General features: G+C 45.5%; 3 protein-coding genes across 3 annotated transcripts; 2 read left to right on the top strand and 1 right to left on the bottom strand.

The window, feature by feature from the left end:
- Positions 1-237: 237 nt before the first annotated feature.
- LOC108579525 (probable ATP-dependent RNA helicase DDX46) lies at positions 238-4,045 on the bottom strand. Its single transcript, XM_017943079.1, has 6 exons — positions 3,886-4,045; positions 3,530-3,733; positions 3,167-3,314; positions 2,780-3,094; positions 1,269-2,719; positions 238-1,192 (listed from the first exon to the last, which is right to left on the bottom strand). The coding sequence occupies exons 1-6, from the start codon at positions 3,903-3,905 to the stop codon at positions 238-240; spliced, it is 3,093 nt and encodes a 1,030-aa protein (XP_017798568.1). The 5' UTR covers positions 3,906-4,045.
- A 3,213-nt stretch (positions 4,046-7,258) lies between these two features.
- Positions 7,259-17,951, top strand: LOC108579572 (MOXD1 homolog 1). Its single transcript, XM_017943143.1, has 10 exons — positions 7,259-8,242; positions 14,742-14,894; positions 15,461-15,634; positions 15,813-15,896; positions 16,232-16,421; positions 16,494-16,759; positions 16,831-17,249; positions 17,320-17,519; positions 17,586-17,716; positions 17,793-17,951. Exons 1-10 carry the CDS (start codon positions 7,259-7,261, stop codon positions 17,949-17,951), a joined length of 2,760 nt encoding a protein of 919 aa, XP_017798632.1.
- Positions 17,952-18,696: 745 nt separating this feature from the next.
- On the top strand, positions 18,697-21,922 carry LOC108579486 (trichohyalin-like). Its single transcript, XM_017943030.1, has 4 exons — positions 18,697-18,761; positions 18,899-19,063; positions 19,134-21,821; positions 21,883-21,922. Exons 2-4 carry the CDS (start codon positions 18,900-18,902, stop codon positions 21,920-21,922), a joined length of 2,892 nt encoding a protein of 963 aa, XP_017798519.1. The 5' UTR covers positions 18,697-18,761; position 18,899.
- Positions 21,923-22,637: the final 715 nt, after the last annotated feature.

A 22,637-nucleotide genomic window follows, 5' to 3' on the forward strand; every position in this document is an offset into this window, starting at 1 on the left:
ATTGTGTAAGTCTGTAAATTTGGATCGCTCGCAGATTCTCCGATCACTGAATCGATACTCCCGTATTATTGTGTTAAGCAAATATCGCACGTTATTGTACCGTTAAATACAAAGTTTTTTTTGTATAGACATTTGTAAGTTTAATAAATTTCTAATTTTACTCGTACGCTTTTCATTGAAATCAATATATCATAGCGCGTAGGATTGACATGTACAACGAAAACGAACATTCCCTTTTTACAAAACCTTGTATCGACCACGAGACGCAGTATGCGCACCAGATGCCTGTAACTTAATCAGTTCTTCCTTGATCAGTCGCGAAACTTCTGCTTTGGCCTTGCTAACTGCTAGTTCGCTGGTAGACTCGATAGCGAGATACAACTTCCTCTCACCTTCTGGCGGAGCTTTACCGGGTGCAATGTAAGTTCCTCTGACTGTCAGACCAGCCTCGGAATATTCGGAGATTTGTGCAAGAGCTTCTTTGCTGGTGACGCGCCACCTAGCCTGCTGTGGGAAATCATTGATCTCCAATTCCTCCTCGTATTTACGGAACGTCTGTTCACCAGCTTCTGCGTCGCTTTCCACGAGATCCTCCTCGCGAGGCTGGTAGTTCAATTTGGTATTCAGCTTGGCGGCCAATTGTTCAGCAACTGTCTTAGCTGTTATGAGATTGGTAGGACCAGCACCCTTGAGTATGGCTTCTGCTGCTTGCTGCGTCGCACCCTTTGCTTCAGCTCCCAAGTTCTTTGCTATGTTGATCTTGGACGCCAATCGCCTAGCTAATTCTAATTTGTCCGTTGCACTAGGTACAGGTTGACCAGGAACCGCGATGTTGGTGGCAGAAGGTCTGGCAATCTCGCGGACAGTTCTCTTTGGTGCTAACATACTCTCTATCTGTTGATCGATATCGTTCTCTATGTCTTCGTCGTCGGAATCTTGTAATCCTAAGGCTGCTTTCTGGAATTTCTTCTTCTCGTTTGCTAAAGCTGCCTCCGACTCGTCGAACTTGAAGCCTTTACCACTGAAACCACCTCCGGTGTGGACTTTTTTACCGTCTGCTGCTTGTCTGGCTTTATACCCTTCCCAAAGTTGGCGCAACGGTTCAGGAACAGGAACTCCAGCTAATTCGTGGGCACGTAGAATATCGCCAGCGTAACGTTCTTGCTCTGATGTGATGAAAGTGTATGCGTACCTGTAAAAACAATATTACTCAATTTTTTTTAATGTTATAACGATGAAAATATTTCACAAAGTACGTGAGTACATACCCCTTGTTTCCAGCCCTTCCTGTTCTTCCACATCTGTGCACGTAATCTTCGTAATGATTCGGACAATCATAATTTACTACGAGTACGAGATGTTTTACATCCAAACCTCTAGCAGCGACCGAGGTGGCGACTAGTAATTTCGTTCTGCCCGCTTTGAAGTCCAATATCGTCGAGTCTCTGTCGCACTGATCGATACCACCGTGAAGTGACATGCAGGAATAGGAGGCTTTCATGAGGTCTTTCAACAGAGTGTCAGCGTTCTCTTGCTTGTCTACGAATATTATAGCAGAACCTTTGTCCTGATAGTGACCAAGAATTTCAAGTAATTTATAAAACTTCTGGTCCTCTTCGAGAACTACCACGTGCTGTTCAACATCCTTGCAAACAATAGATCGTCCTCCAACTTGAACTTCCACAGGTCTAGTTAAAATTCTTCTCGCTAATGCTTCCATTTGTCGAGGGAATGTTGCACTGAATAGTACAGTTTGTCGATCTGGTCGAACGTTTTCCATGATGCGCATCACCTGAGGCTCGAAACCCATGTCGAACATTCTATCCGCTTCGTCAAGAACTACGTAAGTTACTCTGCGTAGATTTGTCACCCTTCCGCTATTTGCGGCGAGCATATCGATCATCCTACCCGGTGTACAGACGATTATTTCAGCACCTCTCTTTAATTCAGCTATTTGTTCAGATATACCGGTACCACCGTAGACGCATACGTGAGAGAGCCCTAGAGACTTGGTGAATTTTTTCGAATCTCTTCCAATTTGCATGCATAATTCTCTGGTCGGTGTCATGATCAATGCTATTGGGCCATCGCCATCTGCCAGAGGTGGTTGATCAAGAATATGCCTAAACATCGGTAACAGAAACGCCAATGTTTTCCCGCTTCCTGTCTTTGCTATTCCTATCAAATCGCGACCAGACATAATTGCTGGAATGGCTTGACACTGAATGGGAGTTGGCTTTTCGTAACCGAGTTTCTTTAAAACTTCCAATTCCTTCTTGGTGACTCCACACTGCGCCCATGATTTTATCGGTTTCGGGCAGCCTTTACCTTTCACGCGAATACCTTCTAATTCTTCCTTGTATGCTTCCACTTCTTCTGGTGTCATTCTCGCGATTTCAGGCACTTCGACGTAAAATGATTTTCTAAATGGCTGATACTCTGTCGTCGCGTGATCTACTTTTGCCAATTCTCGTTTCTGTTTGTTCGCGATACCGGCGGCTGTTTCGTGAAGATTTTCTCCTTCTTCTTCGCTAGAATATTCAAGACCATCTTGATTTTGTTCGATCAACTCCCCTTTCTGTTTCTGCACTTTTTTCTTGGCTACGCCTGTTACGATAACTACACCACCACTTTGAGTACCTCCTGTGCCGGTACCATTATTAGCGTTCTTTCCACCTTTGTTGTCGAGTTTGTTCACTTTCCGAACTTCCTCTTGAACCTATCGATAAAAATATTTTAAATCAACTGTTTTACGGGGAAGGATGACAGGTACGCATACCTCTGCCATGAAGGCATCAAGGGGATCAACTTCCTCTTCGTCACCTTTAGCTTCTTCCTTAACTTCTTCCACTTCCTCTTTCGTCTCTCCATCTTCTTTCACTTCCTTGTTGCTATTCTGAACAACAGGAGTCTCCTCATCACTGTCATCCTCCAGAGACCACTTTTTCATAGGCAGCTGTAGATTTGCTAAAATGGATGCCTTACCATCTTTCTTAGTTGCCTCCAACTCTTTCTTTTTCCTTTCTGCACGCCACCTCTCTATTCTTTCCCTTCTCTTTTGCATTTCCAGCTCTAATCTTTTCTGCTCCTCCTCCTAAAGGTAGAAAGAAGATCAAAGTAACAAATTCAAGCAAGATTTCTCAATAAATTCTACCGAACAAATTACCTTGTCTAATTTAGTATGATCAAATGGCAACTCGTCACTATCACCTTTCTCTTTCTCTTTCCTCTCTCTTGATCTTGATCTATTTGACCGATCTTTGCCTGAACGTGAAGACTTTGAGCCTGTAAGACGCTTTTCTTTACTGTCTCCACTAGTATACCGAGAACAATCAACGTTACAAACATTATACCATTGTTACATGTACTTTGACAAAGTCTTAAGAACAAGCACTGTAAAATAATAGAATTTTCTTCTGCAAGCTGGAAACCTCTCCAAGAGAATTATAGTACCGAAATATTCAATTAATCTCTATCTTTTCATACATATAAATCCAGAAAATAATTAACGTTTATAATTATGTTATACCGTTTCCTGTCACGATCTCTGTCTCTCTCGGATCGATCTCTTCTGTCCCTGTCCCGATCTCTGGAACGACTTCTTCTTTCCCTGTGTCGTCCCTTATCTCTTTCTCTATCCCTATCTCTACTCCTAGACCGCCGACGTTTTTTTTCCGGAGTAGCGGACCGAGATCGCGATCGCGATCTCGATCTCCTCCTGTGATGCCTATCCCTGTAAAACGAGGTAATTAAATTGCGCGCTATACCAACAACAGGATAAGTAAACTGTTGTATAATTGGCGTTGATTGAATAATTAGTAGATCACAAGAGGAAAGGTAATAAAATTAACCTAAAAAAACTGCTAAACGAAACGTTGCACTTACTTGTCGCTACTTCGAACCATGATTAGCGATACTACTTAATAGCGAAACAATACTGTCGTAAGCTTAAGCGTTTCTATTACGGTAACATTTATCGTGATAATTTCCTAAATTTATCACAAAACACACGGTACAATTACTTTCGTTTACAAACGGAAACCTAATTTACTATCTCTTTCCTGGTGCTGCCATTTAATCGAAAGCTACGAGTCAATAACAATCGGACATGTCGCTCTCTGGCTGTGGTAAAACAGTTTTCGTAGTTAACTACCAGGGTTCGTGTCCAAAAACTGTTCTCCATTATTAAACTATATAACACAACAACAATACTCGTTGCATTTTAAACCTAAATCGATAAAAATAAAAAATTTCTATCACCTTGTCATTTTCACATTCAAAAATTACGAATACCTTTCCTTGCAATTAAAAGAAAGGATGCAAAAGACTAAGAAGGAAAAATCTTTTCTTTCGATCGTATTCTGATTAAGTTTACGAAACCTTGAGGTAGATTGTTCCTTATTCACAGGAATTCCCGACTCAATTTAGCCGAGTTCGCATGCCAACGCATCTCTCGTACGCGTGCACGTACGTCTCGCAAGATATACCGCGCGCAAGACTGGAATAATACTCTGAAATCATTGTTCGTCTATTTCGTGACTCCATCGAAATTCGTTCTCACGAAAAACCACGGAACGATACGTTACAATGTCGCATCTGCCAATCGGTCACCGAAACTCGAAAACGAGCAGATGGCGAGAACTCGAAGGAAAGTTACTTAGCAGGTGTATCTGGGCACGCGACAGGTGAACGCCGTGACCGTATGCCTTTTCTGATATTTTTAGGGTTGACGATATCACCATGAGACGACGATAGGGAACGAGACTCTAAGAACCAGATTTCGAGTTTGAGAAGTTAGAGCATCGCTAAGTTCGCGGAGAACTCCTCAAGAAGCTACAGAGAAGCGTTAGGGAATAACAGAATAAGGGAATAACGAAAGGACACAAGCAGAGGCTCTTTCCGGTTTGTTCAATCTTTCAACCGAATCCTAACGAAGCTATCTTAGTGAAATCCTGAAAAGTGTGAATAGGAAGCAACTTGGTCGAATCGGTGGTTATCGACCGGTGTGACAATAACTGTAAAACCCTTGGCTAAAAGCGATTCCCATTGAATGGTTAATCGAGACAAGACAAACGAGCACAGAATCCGCGATGGATACTGTCTTATGGTATCGTGAACAGAGGCGTGGAGTTCGTGCCTGTGATAAAAATGACTGGTCGTGTACGTTTTCTTATGCTCGGTACATATCGCAAGGCTTCGGTTTTTCCCAGGACGTTGAGATTTCCGAGCCGATATACCGTGTCTCTGTCTCCTCTGGTAAATAATCCACGTGGAGGACGACGACTAAATTCGCCAGCTGCATACAAAGTGGCAGACGAGTTCCACCTCCATCTCCATCGATACTTAAGCCGTGTGCCAAACGAGAGTTCGATTCGCGACGACGACGACGACGACGACGACGAAGACGTGGGACAAACGGGGTGTCGCTTGTCGGTTATTCCATAAACTTTTCCAGATCTCTAGAACGAGAAGAAATGAACGTTGGTACTAAGAACAATCACGCGATCCCTCTGCATCCCCTTGTCGGCGAGGAATTCGCAATTTATCGTTATAGAAAAGGAAAGGTTCCTTTCTGCCACGAATCCCAATCGATCCTTGGATTCCTCGCGAACAATGCCATAGAAAGAAAGAAAAGCAGTCTACGCGGGACGACGGTTGCGTCTGTACGAATGCATCTTTTCGCATAAAGGTAGAATAAGTCCAATAGAACCTGACCGACGGAAAAATTTCGAGGAAAATCGATTCCTTCGCCGATTTCCTGCTTAACCTCGCCGTCCTTCTCTGGCCAAACTGGTTTCCCAGATAATTCCTTCGATTTGTGGTTTCTTCTGGGTCGATTGCCGAAAAAGAACGATACCGAAGTGGCAGATGCTTTATACGCGAGATAGATAGTATACGAAGGAAGATTGGATACCTTCGTATCGAAGCATGTCGAATCCGTTCACGAATGAATAGGACCAGTGAGCCTTCCTCTGTGGAGTATAAAGTTTCGATGTCGGTTATTATACAGGAAGTAACGCGATACAGTTGGCTTCCGAACGCGCGTGCGGACGCTTAGCAATCGATCGGAATGAACGGTATCGTGAAATTTGGTACACGTTTTTCGTCCAATTTTCACATTCTACGATCCTGAAACGACCTAGGGTGAGAGCCACTGACGAACAGAAGGGCGCGTGCCAAGAGTTCACATCTGCCGCAGTTGTTTTCGCAGCCCCTCGGTTTCTTTCTGGAACACCACCGCTGATAAATGCGTCTCCGGTTTCAGAAAAAAAGGCTTCCGCAGGAAGCAGTACCAGATCTTTCCGTTTCGAAACGAAGCCTAACTCGAAGAAGAAGATTCTTCCGTCGAGCTCCGCGCGATACTGACCCCAAGTGAGAAAAAATATCAGGGAGAGATACGCAAGTTGAAATAGGCAGTTGGACGAGGTTTGATTCGGTGAAATACCAACGTTCCATCGAACGATTGTTTTCGAGTCTCTGGAATACAGTACGTTTTCCCAACAAGCGTAGAACGGTCGTAGAAGAGGAGGAATTATTATTAAGAGGAGAGGAGCGTTCAGATGGTGCGACGATTTCCTCTTCCTCTCTCCAGCGTGTCCTCTTCGAAAGGCCTCTCTCATTTGTCGGCTTCGCGGCGTCTCCTTGAGCATACCGTGGAAACGCTTTAATAGCCTATCTGAAAAATTTCCTTCCTACCGAGTAAATGTTTACGGGAAAGGACGATGAAAAAGGACGGAGGGGGCGACTGGAGGGAGTAGTTACGAGCCTGACGAAAGGCCCAAGGAAGGGGACCGGCGCAGGTAAGCAGCTGCAAGCATCTGCAGGGGCAACAGCAGCCGCGTGCTTAAATTAGTCCCGGCACAACTGTCGTTCGCGTAACATGTACGGAGAAATCGTTCCTGAGTCCGGTGTTTCGAGAGAGCGTAGTCAGTGAGGAAAATTACGTAGTCCAACGTAAACAGACGTCTGCTCGATCGTTGTTTCACTTGTAAAAAAATAAAAAACGCGTGAAACGTTCTCCGTAAATCGTGGAAACAGTTTGAATCCGAAAGGAAGCGTTTCTATCAAAGTTTTACTCGTTACTCTGTGATTATGATTAACAATTTTGAGTGAACATATCGAATAGAAAAAGGAGGCCTGTTGTATGTATGTACCCATATGGGTTTCGAGATCGTTGAGCAACAACTAACGAAGAACGCGAATCCAGCGGTCGTATGAAGGTTCACAGCGAGACCAGAGAACGAAGAAGAAGAGGAAGATGCTGCTACTTAGGCTGATTCTGGTGTTAAGCCTCTGCTGGATAGCCAGGTGTGATTTATTAGACCTGTATGTCCAGCACATGGACGAGACCATGAGGACCTTGGCCTACAGGAACAGGCATCATCCGAAAGATATTACGTTCAGGATAAAGAGGAGCCTTCACGAAGAGCCGTTGCTCAGAGTGGGTACGTTCAAGAAACAGCGTCTGGACGTTGACAAAGAGTGGTACGCGCAATGGAAGGCCAAAAGGAAGATCCCGTACAAAGAGGACGGTTTGGACTTCCCGAATTCGAGGGAGGAGAATCTCGACCCGGATCAACACGAGCTGGTGAACAATACGAATGGAATATTGAACAGAGAATCGGAAGAAACGAGCACGATGTCTGTGGAAATGAACGATACCGTAGACGTGTTCGACGTCGAATTTTCAACGGAGGAATTATCGAGATCGGACGATACCGTGCTTGCCGATCGGCAGAGTATCGAGAATCAGGATTCAGCGGTCGAATCACGCGAAGAGACTACAGAAACGATGGATTTCCAAGGAGACGACGAGATCGAGGGGAATTCTCAGTTCGAGATGATCAGCGAGACAGGCACAGCGGGACCAAGGCTGTTCGACGATCCCATCTTGAAGAGAATTCCAAAGTCGCGGGACAGGGTACCCAAGAAGTACATTCCGCCGACGGATAAATTGGCCAAGCTGTTACGCGGCACGAAGCATCACGATCACGATGAAACCGTGGACAATAGACCGAGAAGGAGCATCAAGGAACCAAAGTTCACGAGGCATGAGAAGCTGGACGACGACGGCGAGGTGATCCTCGAGTGGGATCCGTCCGACGACGAGATGGTCACCTTCAAGGTCACCGCCAAGACCTTGGGATACGTCGGGATCGGATTCAACGAGAAGAACCACATGAAGGGGGCTGATATTCTGTTGGCTTGGGTGGACGATCACACAGGCACCGTCAATCTCCTGGTAAGTTCTCCACCGTTCGATCTCAATCATTCGTGATTGATGAGGGGACTGGTCTCCGTGGTATTCGCCCCTATGATCGATAAGTCCCGAGATCTTTGGTCACCCTTCTTACCGATCGATTCGCCGTTTCTTCCGCGCGTATCTTGCATATTTTATTCTATATATATATATACGTCGGGTGATTTCATTCTGCCGTGGAATTAGCATAGGGAAATGGCGATTAGGATGCGTGAGAATAATCGAGCGTTCAACTGGAAAGTTCCAAGTAACTCGCGGAGCGCTAATCGCGTGGGAAGAACTCGTTTTCCTCTTATCGCAATACGAGCCTCGATTTCTCGAGAGAGCCGCGCGACGTACGTACGTACTTGCTTACGTATATACGATTCTACTTCGCCGCTTGCCTCTCTTACTCCCGTGCGATCGATTACCTCGGGAATCAATTAAGACGGAGACCGATAGAGAGAGAGAGAGAGAGAGAGAGAGAGAAGTGGATGAGAAAAAGGTGGTTCCGCGACGCGCCTCGGGCGATCGTTCGCGAGAGAGCGACGAAGATTTAATGGACCGGCGAGTTTTTCACGATTCTTCCCCCTGCCGGAGGAAGGGACAGCTGGAAAGATCTATCGACGGGAATTCTCGTTGCCGTGAATCGAGCTCGAGAAGAAAAGGATCAGCGAGGGAGGCGGGGGAGGAGGGAAGAGATCGAGAAAGAGTAGAAAAAGCAGAAAGAGAGAAGCAACAAAGCGGACGACGACGACGATGAAGGGGAGGAGGAGGGAAAGAAACCGTGGTGAAAAAGGAGGTAAAGAAACGAAAAGCCAGGGAATTAAAGGAAGATTAAGAAGGCGGCCACGGTAGAAAGGGTGGTCGAAACAGCAGTCTGAAGGACCTGCGAAGCTGAAAGAAGGATGAGGGGAAAAAGAAGAAACAAAAACTACGGGGGTATCGCGAGTTAAGGTATCTCTTCTCTTCTCTTCTCTCTCTCTACCTTCTCGAGCGAACGACCAAATCCTTCTGAAAAGGGATCGCGGCTCGGTTTCGCTCGCACGATCCGTATTAATGAGGTTCGTTTAATTAACGCGGAAGATTTTCTTCTCCCTCTGGTCGGTAGAATTTTTCGTCCTTTCGATGATTATTCATTGGCCCCGTATCTTTGCTTCGAAATTAATACCAACACATTAGCGTGGGGAAAGATAGGTTTGTGGGAGAAACTTGGAGGTATCGGAGTTCCCATTCAGAGAGACGCATTCACGGAGGATTAAAAAGAAACTGGTTATCGAAACCTGCTCTCCGCCACGATTTCTTCGAATTCCTAATCTTAATTCAATTTATACCCATCCCTGCCGGGTGTCATATCTATTTACGATTCTTTATAAAGATTCCAACGTCCGGCTAAATGGCCGAGTGAGGGCGGATTGGCAATTACTCGAAATCTAAACTACCGAGGCGCGGCGGCAAGAAGAAATGAAAGAGAAAGAACGTCAGAATTTTCGGCTCGATTTACTCGATCCTCGTCGACGGGGACGAAGGGCAGAAAAAATGGAAATAAAAGGAAAAGAAATGGGCAAAACGCGAGGCGATGAACGCAGGTTCGAAGAGGAGTGGAGTCTGAACGGCTGGTAGAAAATTAACGAACGTCGTTCCAGCGGTCGAGATAAAGTCGTGATAAATTTACGTCCGGCGAGGGCAGCGAGGCCTTTCTGTTCGAACAGGCCTCACTTCGATCCACCTTCTCTCGCCCTTTCTACCTTGACGAATTCGAAATCCACCGGCGAACCCGTGAATCCACTTGTCGAACGCGTGACTCGTCCAATTCGCATAAAAGTATCTACAAGGGAAAAGAAAGAAAGAAGAAGAAGAAGAAGAAGAAGCAGGAGGAGGAGAATCAAAGAACTCGGTTCTATTTGTTGAGAAGAACTTAATACAGGTTTTTCAATTTGTCACTGTTCACGGGCCCATTAATCCTGTTCCGTTAGCAATAATCGGTGTTACACATTTGAATAAGCGTGTTCCCGTAGGAGCAGGGGCTACGAAAACCAGTCTGATGTAAATTCGCGTGTGTACGCGAATACATACCCTGCAGGGGAATAATGCCACAGGCAGTGGTACAGCCTGGCTATGTGTACGACGTGGATACAGGAACACGCGTGTACACGCAGGGTATACTGCTGAAGAAGTAGGAGAAGAAGACGAAGAAGAAGAAGACGAAGGAGAAGAAGGAGAAGAAGAAGAAAGGAGGAGAAGAGTAGAAGCGAGACGTTGCGTGACTGAATGTGTGACGAACACACGTGAACCGTGAACCTGTGTAGAGAGAAGAGAAGGCCCCTTTGGCGTAGAGGTATGTTGTGTCCAGAGGAGTTGGTTCCAAAGGGGCCCAGTCAAGGCCTCCAGACATTGGCGAGGGGAGGCTACGCGAATCTTTGAGCATCGTTGCAAAGAAAGATGAAAAGTGGTCCCGGGATCCGATGAATCGACCGACACGTGATACCTTCCGCTCCTGGGATCTCTCGAACATGTGTTAAGAAACAGTCACAAGGAGTGGATATTAAAGGAAGAAAAAAAGAAAGAGATGAATTAAAGAGAAGAAGTAATAGCGAGAGGGATGATTTGAGGAAGAACAAAGCTCCAGAAAATACAACGATCGCCAAGTTATTCACAGCGAGAGGACGGGATGTGCACGTACGACGATTACGATCGTAATTTATTACAGGCAGGGAGGAGGCACGTTTCGCAAAGTGAATCTGAAATGCAGGCAATCTGCAATCCGTCCATCTCGTGGTCCAAACAGGCCCCGACCGACCTTATAGACGAACGCATACACTCTCCCACCATTTTGCCATGATTTTTTTCTCATTATCTTCGACATGTCCTCTTCCTCTCTTTTTAGCCCTGGCTAACCTGTTTTTGTTCCTTTTCGAACCGACTTAGTCTTCGGGATATCGTTCTACGTATCCTTCCCGCGAGTCTCGCCGTGAAAAATACCTTCTTGTCGAATTTATCGGGGATATATTAGAAATGGTAAACGGTACAACGTATTTGGAAAGGTGTCGATGTGTTTACGACTTGAAAAATTTCTCCACCGACAGCGTTACCGTGCGTAAATCACGCGACTTTTCCTCTCGTACCACACCACCACTTTATCTCGATCAAGAAGCAAACTATCTCTCTCCACGAGGAAGAAGAAGGCGAGATTTGAACCGAGCGAGGAGAATATTTCACGGATTAAGATTAGTCTGGCGACGCGTACACTCATTGTGCAACCATGAACCGGAGTTCGTAGGTCGTTCTCTTTTTACCGCCGCTTTCGAAGCCTCTTTCATGCTTAATAAGCGTATTCACGATCCTCTTCTGAAACTGACTACTTGTACCATTCCAACGTGCAGCTTCTTTCTCTCGCGTAAACTCGTCGAATCGAGAGAGAAAAAGAAAAAACAAAACCCTTCTAGCCACGGTTATTAATGGTCGGCGATTATTACGCTGATTAAAATCAACACGCTACTAGCAGAAAAAAAATAATTCATCTCGACTTGGCCTGATGCTCGAGGCAAGGCTCGCGAAACAGACGTGATTTGGCACCAATGGTGGCGCCAAACTGGTTCGTAGAAGCTTCCGTGGCTCCCGATTCGCAAAAAAATCCCGCGAAAGCTTCCGTGGAAACCAGGATTATTCCTCGATCGCGGAGAATCGTTCAGATCGGTTCTGCGTGGAATACTCGCTGGTATTCCGGCGAACGAAAGAAACGAAAGTGAATTCACAGTGATTAGCAGGGGAAACGAGGCGTAGATATCTAGCGTAAGGAACGATCGAAGCATTAAACAAGCGTGGATCGTTAAGATCGTGGAGAAAATCGACGTATAGTCTATGGACCTTGACACGAGCGTTTACATTATTATTCCGTATACACGCTCGTATAGTCGACCACGATGAGCTGTAACGAGTCGGCGAGCATAATTGCGCGTAACCAACCCCCCTCGAGATCTGGACACGTGAGAACCGGATCGACTTCTACCGTGACACCTTGAAAATTACATGGGAATGAAACTGTACGGAATCTTTTTTTTTTGCTCCGGATTTTTAGCGGAAGCTTGGATATATTTTTGGAGTGAAAGGATCGTTAGGATTATACTCGTCGAGTCTTCCGGGTTTGAAACTGTGTCCAGTTAGGGTTAAAAAAAAGCAAGGTATAAGACAATCGTTAAAAGGATCGTTAAACGATGGGTCGATTTTTTGTGAAAAAATTGTGTGGTCAGAGATAGACGCTAATGAGAAAGACACGTGTCATAGTGTACAAACATTTTCCCAGCGATTAGAGAAGACACGAACGTCAGCCAGGAAGTCTGTTTAGTCGAGAGTATTTAGCGACCGGTAGGTGGTTCCTCGGGGTTCCCTAAGGACGATAGGAAGGCCCTTTATCCCCTTCGAGGGATCTCTTTGCGCTACCAGCTGCTGTTCTGCCAGGTGGTAAAAAGGAGAGGCACTATAGAAAAAGGAGAGGTAGCCAAAGAGCAGCGAAGAAGCAAGAAGAAGAACGGTGTAGGAAAGAGAGAAGTAGAGGGACCAAGAGTAGTCGGGTTTCTCGACGTAGCGTTGGAACGAGACGAGAAAACCATTCGAAAGAAAGAAAGAGAGAGAGAGAGAGGGGGGGGGGAAGGAGCATAGCCGAAACGGTCCCTGAAAGAAGGAGGGAAAGGTAGAGAATGGGGAGGCTACCTCCAAAACACCTGGCAAGCATCGTCCTCCTCCTAGTGGCGCCTCATGAGAGAATTTCTCTCTTTTTCTTCGGAACTCCGGGCCCATGGGAACCGCGACGATCCTCTGGGGCCACAAAGAGAACCGTTTCTTTTTTGCCAGGCCGTGTATATAGATCGGAAACTATTTCTCAAGATAGATCTTAAGAGCTGATAAAACAGATGCTGTATTAGGAATATTTGTGACACCGAGTGAACGATCTGTTTTAACCAAGGTACAAATCGAAACGGGGGTAAAACGAAAAGGATCTTTTTGTAGAACGTATACGAATGTATGTACAGGTTTCTCAGAAGACTCCCACAGGAAACGCGAGTACCGATCCATGACGTCACATCCGTCGAATTAATTTTCCGCATCCACGCACGTGTGCCTCTTTTCCCATGCATCCGTGACTTCGTTCGGTATCTCGAACTTTGCCACCGACTTTTACGCCATTTTTCCACTCTCGCCTCTCTCCGTGTATCTCTAACGGAGGATCTATTCACCACGTTGGTGTTGCCGCATTTGTTGCTTGCAAAAGTCCCGCGAAACCTGTTCCTGAAAGGAGGACAGAGGAGCAGCTATACCGCACAGCTTCCTCGTTGTCAGTTTCGTGACTCAGTTACAGAAATTCAGGTGTCTACACGAGCTTCTGCAATCATTTGCCTAATCTCCATCCCGGTGATTATATCAAGCTGTTCCATCGGAAAGGACAGTTTTCTTCAGTTTCACCCGGGATAAGACGTGTAAGTTGCGGGGTAATTAAAACGTCGTTATGCCACGACGTACACAGTCGATTCGAGAAATCGCCGAGGAATCTCTGACTCCTTTTTCTTTGCTCTTCTTCTTCTTCTTTTTAATCGCCATCCAGCAATGCCAGGGACGTGCTAATTAAGAACGACGACGATGAGAATATCCGGACGGCATGAGAAAACCCCCGCAAACTTCGTGAGAACGCACCGTCTACCCCACCCCACCGATTCGATCGTAATTAAACGAGAATCATTAGGCGCGTTAACACGCGTCGTAATCAACGATGCTTCGCCGATAAAATACTCGTATTTTATGTATTTCTGTTCGAAACCGTGGAATTTTCGTTCTGTTTCACTTAGTAAAATCAACCAACATTGCGATTCTCCCCTTTCTTCCTCCCTTTTCCTTTTTTTCTCGCGATATACGCGTCCATTTATTACCACTTCCTCTTTGCACGTGCTCGTTACAAAATACGCAGCGAGCATGACGATGCCCAGGCAATTATTTCGATTCATTACGAGCAGGAAGGGGACTTCCCTTCGGCCTCTTACGAACTTTAACGCCCGACCATAATCGGAATCCAACGGACCCAAACGCCCGCGGCCTCCCTTCTGCATGTCACGCCTCGCGGTACTCTCTTTTCACTCTCTTGCCTACGGGGTGTTCCAGGTTACCATTTTAACATCGATACACTTTGTCACTGAACACTTTTCACAATTCCCTTGTAAGTTTCTCTATCTCGAAGAAAATTCGCGGATCGCGTGCCCACGCTGGAACACCCTCCGCGAGGAGGAGAGCAAAGGAGAAAGTACAGAAGGAGGAGAGGAACGAATTGGGCCTGACAGAAAGTTTCGGTGCAGCGTCGAGCGTAAACACCTGGCGCTCACCTGACCTGATAAACTTCTCGATCTCGTCCAGCGGCGAATCGGCAAGTTACAGAGCCCTCGAACACAACCACGTCCTTCGTCCGTTCACCCTGTCCGCGATTCCCACTTGTTCATTTTATTTCTACCTTTTGCAGGACTCGCACGGTATCGAGGACCCAGAGGCTGCACTGGTCACGGACACGTCTCAGGATGTCAAGGTGCTGGGAGGCTCGCAGAACGAGACCCACACCAGCGTAATCTTCTCGCGAAACTGGCAGACCTGCGATCCTCAGGATCATCGGCTGACGGTGAGTTTAAAAGTATCGAGAACGAAATTAGCCGCTTTATCCTGTCGTGTTATTGTCACTATGTTACGTTTGCTATCACCATTTTTAAATTTACATGGGTTATTTTAAAATTTCTCTTCGTTTCTTTGCCCCTCCCTTTTGTGATCGATAAACTCGAAGATAAAGGGTTCGGTTCGATCGTAACTCCGTTTGAAAGTAATTAGAAGTGGCGAGGGGAATAAATTGTTCGATATTCCACCTGAGAGAATTGGGAATAGCTGGGAAGATTTACAACGTAGAGACAGAAGGCCCGGTAGAATTCGCGAGGTAGAGGCTCAGCTTTCGATTTATGCCCGACACGAGGGGACTCCGCGAGCTTTAAGAGGCCCCGAGACCTCGGCTCCGCTGAATTCCCGCGGCGATATTTAGGCGTTTAGCATGCCTGGTGCGTCTGCCCATTCTCGAGCTCCGCTGGGTACGAAACAGCATGGCGTCTATCTCATTAAAATACTTCTTAACGAACCTATTTCCTCTATCGAGCTGCCTCTGTCCGACAATCCCGACAAAAAGGTCGTTTCTTCTCGCAGGGAGACACGATTAGAGTCCTCTGGGCGTTGCATCCTAGCGATCCAGAGTTGAACACCGCGATTTGGCCGGGTGACAAGCGTGGTGGCAGAGCTTTGAGGCTCAAGACTCCTGCTCCGCATGCTCCACCTCGACAAACGCAGGATATCAAACACTGGGACGTAAAATTGAATCAAGTAAGCAGATGCAAGATAAAAGTCAAAGGGTTTCAAAACAATACATTTTTTCTCTTAATCTGAAAAATCTCAGCTTCTGAAAATTTGGCGTATGTAACGTTGTACTATGGAACCCTTCAATTATACTGCAATTGGTTCATCAAGAATCATGGTTAATTATGTTCTCCTTGATGTGCAGCCGCCAGTTTCAGACAACGTGGACACCACATACTGGTGCAAGATCTTCAAGGCGCCTCACAAAGAGAAGCACCACATGATCGGGGTAAGTTATGCTCGAGATTCAATCGAGATCGATGTTGGGGAATAAGTTTAAGTATACACGCGTGAAGTAGAGAGGAATGTGGTAAGGTTGGGCCTGATTCGTATGTGCTTCACGAATCACGGTCATCCATGCCGGACATGGCACCGTGTCGACGAACGTCATTAGAATAAAGAAGGGCCTCGGAATTATGTCATTCCGTGGCCGAAACGTTCACCGATTGTCAATGGAAATCTGCTCAAAGAGATTTCTCGCGAGAGGAGAACCTTTTAATCTGGTATTCCAGACAGTTGTCTCTCGCGTTGCCATTCTAATTCTTCTAACATTTCTATTTATAGTACACGCCGCTCGTTGAGAAAGAGAACGAAGATCTGGTCCATCATATAATATTGTACGAATGTGCCTCGACTTTGCCGATCTTAGGACAACATGCTAGAATCGTCGGAGCATCGTGTTACAGTCCAACGATGCCTCTAGAATGGGAGTCGTGTTTGCAACCGGTGTTGGCCTGGGCCCGTGGTAGCACAGGTAAACTCGAAGAAATATGAAATTTATCGAGGTAAAGATACACGATGTTCCACGATACGATGTGTTTCACAGGTGAATGGCTTCCGGAACACGTTGGAATCCCCATCGCGGAACACGCCGAAGGCTCTTATTATATGCTAGAAGTGCACTATAATAACCCAACCATGAAGAAGGTGGTAGATAGTAGCGGTGTAAGGTTGCATTTGACTCCGAAGCTTCGTCCGGAAGAAGCGGGAATTCTCGTCGCCGGTGTGGCTGTTAGTCCTCTTCATCTAATCCCTCCTAGACAAAAGGCGTACGCTACTGCTGGTTACTGTACCCCTCATTGCACGAATACGGTAAGAAAAAACTACAATTCTCTCGACAATCGTGACAAGATCGTACAATTCTAATTCGAGTATCTTTGCAGATGTTCCCCGAGGAAGGTGTGAACGTTGTTTCCGTGGCGTTGCACTCTCACTTGGCTGGTCGTCGACTTAGTCTAAAGCACATCCGCCAGGGAAAGGAACTACCAAGAATAGTTCAAGACAACCACTTCGACTTCGAGTACCAGCAGTCTCACACACTCGAGAAGGAAGTAAAAGTACTTCCGGGTGACGAATTAGTGGCGGAATGTGTTTACGGCACTTTAGACAGGACGAAGCCTACCCTGGGAGGATACGCTGCTTCGCAGGAAATGTGCCTCGCTTTCGTAGTTCATTATCCGAGAACTCCACTCGCTGCTTGTTACAGTATGACACCCGTGAAGCATCTATTCAAGACACTCGGTGTGTATAGCTTCAAAGGTGTCACTATGGACCACTTGGAGAAACTTTTCCTCACGACCAGGTGAGAAATCGTCGATAATAGGAGATCGTATGTAACGAGAACTATCGAATTATTGATTTTGTTACGTTAGAGCGGATGCTGTGAGTATTCCTTTCACCGGTCAACAACAACTTCCCGTTTATCCTGCAACGAGAGCAAGCGAGGAGATCGACGAAGATATTATAAAAGAGGCCAAGTCAGCGTTGAGGGCTATGAGAGATTACACGGTGGAGCATGAGAACGATAACGTCTTCTCTAGGTTGACCATCGAGGATCCAGAAGAGTTCAGAGGTAAATAATTGAAAAATCTTTCTTAATTTCTAGGTGTAATAATTGAACGATTATTCCTTGCAACAGGTCGAACTTTGGCGGAACACATGCTTGCGATGCCCTGGACAGAAGAACTCCTTGCAAGATCCATCGAGAAGAGCCTCTATCATGGCAGACACATGACTTTCTGCAGAAAGAGGGACGACAAGCTTGCTTTGGTAATTTCAGTCTCGAATAATACGTTCGACGATCTCATCTTGAATTTCAAATTTTTAATTCTTTTTTTCTTCGCAGCCAGCAGATATTCAGACATTCCCAAACTATACAGCACTGCCAGAAACGAACGAAACGACGTGCAGCGAAATGGCCTCGTTATCCGTTGCATCGAGGAACTCGTATATGTTTCTCGTTGCGTTTGTCACAATTCTCATCACGACGATCGTAATTTCTTAAAGTTCAACTTGCAGAAAAGACGAAACTCGTCGACTGTACATTAATTGTCAAACACACGTCCGTCTTGCTCGCTAACGAGATTCACGACTGTTCGAAACAGGCTGAGAAACGAGCAAAAATTCACGGGCAATTTTTCTCTCTCTTTTAAAACAGACGAGAGACGGCAAGATTTTCGAAAAATTTTGACGTTTATAAGGTATTCGCGCTACAAGCCTTTCCTGTATTTTATATGGATTTTGTATAAAAAATAAACCAGTCTGTAGACACTGTAATTCCAGCGTGAATTATTCATCCTTGATCGTTCAAACAATACGATTGATTAACGATCGAAAGCAAAAGTTAACGGATAAGTGAAGTATAATTATACTTAACAAGTTTGGAATTGAACACGAGAGAATCGAGATTGGTCCAGAAATTGATCGCGAAAAGGTAGCTTTGAAGCTCAGCCACACGGCAACCGGGTGACCGACATATCAGTCGCCACACAGATGTCCCACCTCGCAATTTTCTAGATGGTTAACCAATTACGGGGGCATTTTCAATAGTTTCCCTCGATAGACCGGTCCGATTTCATTCACGGTGATTTTCACGTATCGGAATATAGAGTCCCATGTGGTCGGTGCTGATAAGCTGTGAATTGAACCTGTATCGAATTGCGGCGGATTCTTGCGGGTATAAAAGCCCGGTTCCTTGGGACAGGGAGCATCAGCAGCTCTCTGGAGCTCCAAGGAGGAACACGAGAAATCCTTACCAAGTACGAGCTTCCAAGGAACCAAACACTTGCAGTTTCACGCATAGCGAAAAACTCAGGTAAGTATGAAAAATATTTTCTCTGGCTCGATGTACATATTCAAAGAGAGTAGTTTCGGTGTATTTATTTCCCGAGTTGGTGTTTCATATGAAAACGTAGAAAATAGTGAAAATTTAGTGGTTCTTTTGATACTTAGTATGCGGCGTACGAGGTACGTTGCACTACCAGTGAGGGCTTGGCAATATGTCGGCCTCCTGGTGGTGTCTCTCGCTTGCCTTACGCTCGGCCTAGTCTCCAGGGACAAAGAAGGCCGTGCAGGAAGTTTGGCTGGACCTGAACTAGAACACCGAGCCCCTCACGAGTAAGATTTACCCTTAGAATACGCCTGATATTTATATATGACATGCTACACGTATCCTTCTTGCTCACAGAGTGGACGCCTGCCCAAATCTGACTCCTTTCACCAAGTTGCCTTCTTTCTCGAGTCTCGAGGAACACCCGGTTAGGATTTCGAAGACGACCAGGGACACCAGGGACTCGAGAACCTCTATGATACCGTCTGACCTGAGGATGTCTCGATCTAGAAGATTAGATCGCGTCTCCAGGACCAGATTACAGTCACGAGTGGACTTTGGTAGCGTAGAGAGATTAGACAAAGAGAGAAGGAACACTGGAAACGATTTTTCGAGACGTGCCTTGGAATCGAGAGCTAGGAACAGGATTCAGGATACCGCGAGACGATCTTCCGACCCTGCGATACGACTTTCTCGATCACTTGGCTCGCGATCTATGGAGGATCTTGCTGAACAGAGATTGCTCAAGAGATCTACCGATTCGGACAGGCGTAGGGAAGTGAATAGGCGAATGAACGAGTCACACCTTGTACGATCCACGGAACGACTCACTGGTGATATTCGTCGAGAAAGAAACGATCGATCCTTGAGGAACGTCGATAGACGAAGTCGTATTCAGACTATGAAACGTGATTCCAGACTGAACGAAGACCGCAGATCTCTTACTAGAATGGAACGACGAGAGGTTACCGATGAACCAAGAGAAAGGATTAACAGATTGGACCGTCGTATGGATGCTAGATCAAACGAAAGACGAGATTCCCTTGTTAGATTGGTAAAACGCTCTGCTGATGACTTGGAACGACGACAGAGAACTAAGGCACTTGAGAGGCGCGAATCTAGAATTGTTAGGACACCTCAAGTTACTAGGAATGACTTAAACCAACTACCAGTTAGGCATCTCTCTTCTGATCGAAGATCTGAACGACGAGTACTCGTGGATTCTAGGAGAAGTTCAGAAAGGCGATCTGTTTCTGCTGAATCACGAGTTCCGGAAGAAGTTAGGGCTGAACGTAAACTCGGGAACCAAAGGGCTGATCGACGAGTGGACCAAAGAACTGATCGCAGATTTATGGAACGCAGAACTAACAGCAGACTCGTAGAACAAAGGACACTTGGAAGGACTTTAGAAAGGCGCTCTGCATCTCTCGAATCCCGAAACCGTGAAGAAAATAGGGCTGATCGACTTGTGGAACAGAGGAAAGTTGGAAGGACTTTAGAAAGGCGCTCTGCATCTCTCGAATCTCGAAACCGTGAAGAAAACAGGGCTGATCGTCGACTTATGGACCGAAGAGCAGATCAACGACTTATGGAACAAAAAGCTGATCGTCGCCTGATGGAACAGAGGTCACTTGGAAGAAGTTCAGAAAGACGCTCTGCATCTCTCGAATCCCGAAACCGTGAAGAAAATAGGGCTGATCGTCGACTTATAGAACGCAAAACTGACAGAAGACTCATAGAACAAAGGACACTTGGAAGAAGTTCAGAAAGGCGCTCTGCATCCCCCGAGTCTCGAGCTGACCGTCGACTTGTGGAACAGAGGACACTTGGAAGGACTTCAGAAATGCGCTCAGTATCCCTCGAATCCCGAAACCGCAAAGAAATCAGAGGTGATCGTCGACTTATGGACCAAAGAGCTGATCAACGACTTAAGGAACGCAGAGCAGATCAACGACTCATGGAGCGCAGAGCTGACCGTCGACTCATGGAACGTAGAACACTTGGAAGAAGTTTAGAAATGCGCTCTGCACCCCTTGAATCCCGAAACCGCGAAGAAATCAGAGCTGATCGTCGTCTCATGGACCAAAGAGCTGATCAACGACTTATGGAACGCAGAACTGACCGCAGACTCATGGAACAAAGAGCTAATCGTCGACTCATGGAACGTAGAACACTTGGAAGGACTTTAGAAAGGCGCTCGGCATCCCTCGAATCTCGAAAACGCGAAGAAATCAAGACTGACCGTCGTCTCATGGACCAAAGAGCTGATCGTCGACTTATGGAACGCAGAACTGACCGCAGACTCATGGAACAAAGAGCTGATCGTCGACTCATGGAACGTAGAACACTTGGAACAAGTTCAGAAAGGCGCTCGGCATCCCTCGAATCCCGAAACCGCGAAGAAATCAAGACTGACCGTCGTCTCATGGACCAAAGAGCTGATCGTCGACTCATGGAACGCAAAACTGAACGTCGTCTCACAGAACAAAGAGCTGATCGTCGTTTCGCCAACGAAAGACTTGATCGACGAGACTTGGACTCACGACGATCGCTACGACAGAGACTGGAAGTCAATCGATTACAACGAACTCGCTCTATGCCTACTCTTCTTGCAAACAACGTTCGATCTAGCCACAAGGAACAAAACCTCGCTGATGGAATTCGTGCTCCTGTTCTATCTTCTCGAGACAGATCTCTAAACGATGCCAAACGATCTCGATCTATGGATAGAGAATCTGTTCGCTCTTCGGATAAACGTAGTCAACGAGATGTATCGGAAGATTCATCTCTTCGTAGACAAGCTCGATCATCGCGACTTCCTGTTCAGCAACGTAACACACGTTCCTTGGCATCACGAGAGAAAGTCTTGACCCGTACCAACGACTTTGCACCTAGGATGAAGACTTTCGCTATCCCAGACTTCGTGAAAAAAGAGAATTCTACGCAATACGTTTTAACGTTCGAAGTTATACGCCAAGCACTTGTTATCGGTCTTTGTACAATGTATGGACTGTCCATTTTTTATGGCAAACGATCTTTCATCAGGTAAGCAAGTATTTAATTGTGTCAGCATTTAACCAAGATTTATTAAATATATTTATTGCAGCAACTTCATTAGACAAGCACCACGATTTATTGTATGGTAGAGAATGTCGTCGATTCCTCAAGAGGAAATAACGATCTGCTACTTCCAATACCTGCTTCTAGTCATTGTTCTAGTGTAATACTTCCTTGCATTGTATCGCCCTGTACTTAACGAATAAAACAAAAACTCCTGTATATTAATGTACATGTATTTAAAAATGTATATTTTGTCCGAATAAATTGTTCAGATCAAAATGAAAAACAGTATTATCTCTTATCGATATTTCCCTGAAACCAAAAAATTCTGTCATTCAACGATCGTCGTTCGTAAAAAAGTAAACAACGGGTACACATACAATTGTATTAAATATATGTATATTAGTCTAAATGGACAAAGAGAAGAAAAGTAATTTATTAAAGTCATAATCTCATGGTTTGTACATTACGGCTGTTTAGCTTAAAAGTAATTATAAAAAGATGCAGTGATTTTGACGTATATCCAGTCTTGAAGAAGTAACAATACATGTACTCTATGTGATTATAATGATCTGATAAAAACAGGTACAACCTGAAAGCAAAAAATCGTTCTCTAATATTATCCTTCCAATGAAGATTGTTCACATCGTTAACTGTCTAACAGACACCTCGATTTTTCTTTCTCTTTTTGTGCGATATGCGTGTGCATCGTTCGTCGTGAACGTGTTAAAGAGTCGATTGTGTGATTCCTAAAACGTGTAATGAATGTCTCTAAGGTGTATATAAATATATTATGTATAC

This window comes from Habropoda laboriosa, unplaced genomic scaffold, assembly GCF_001263275.1.
Source record: "Habropoda laboriosa isolate 0110345459 unplaced genomic scaffold, ASM126327v1 scaffold33, whole genome shotgun sequence".
NCBI classification, from domain to species: Eukaryota; Metazoa; Arthropoda; class Insecta; order Hymenoptera; family Apidae; genus Habropoda; species Habropoda laboriosa.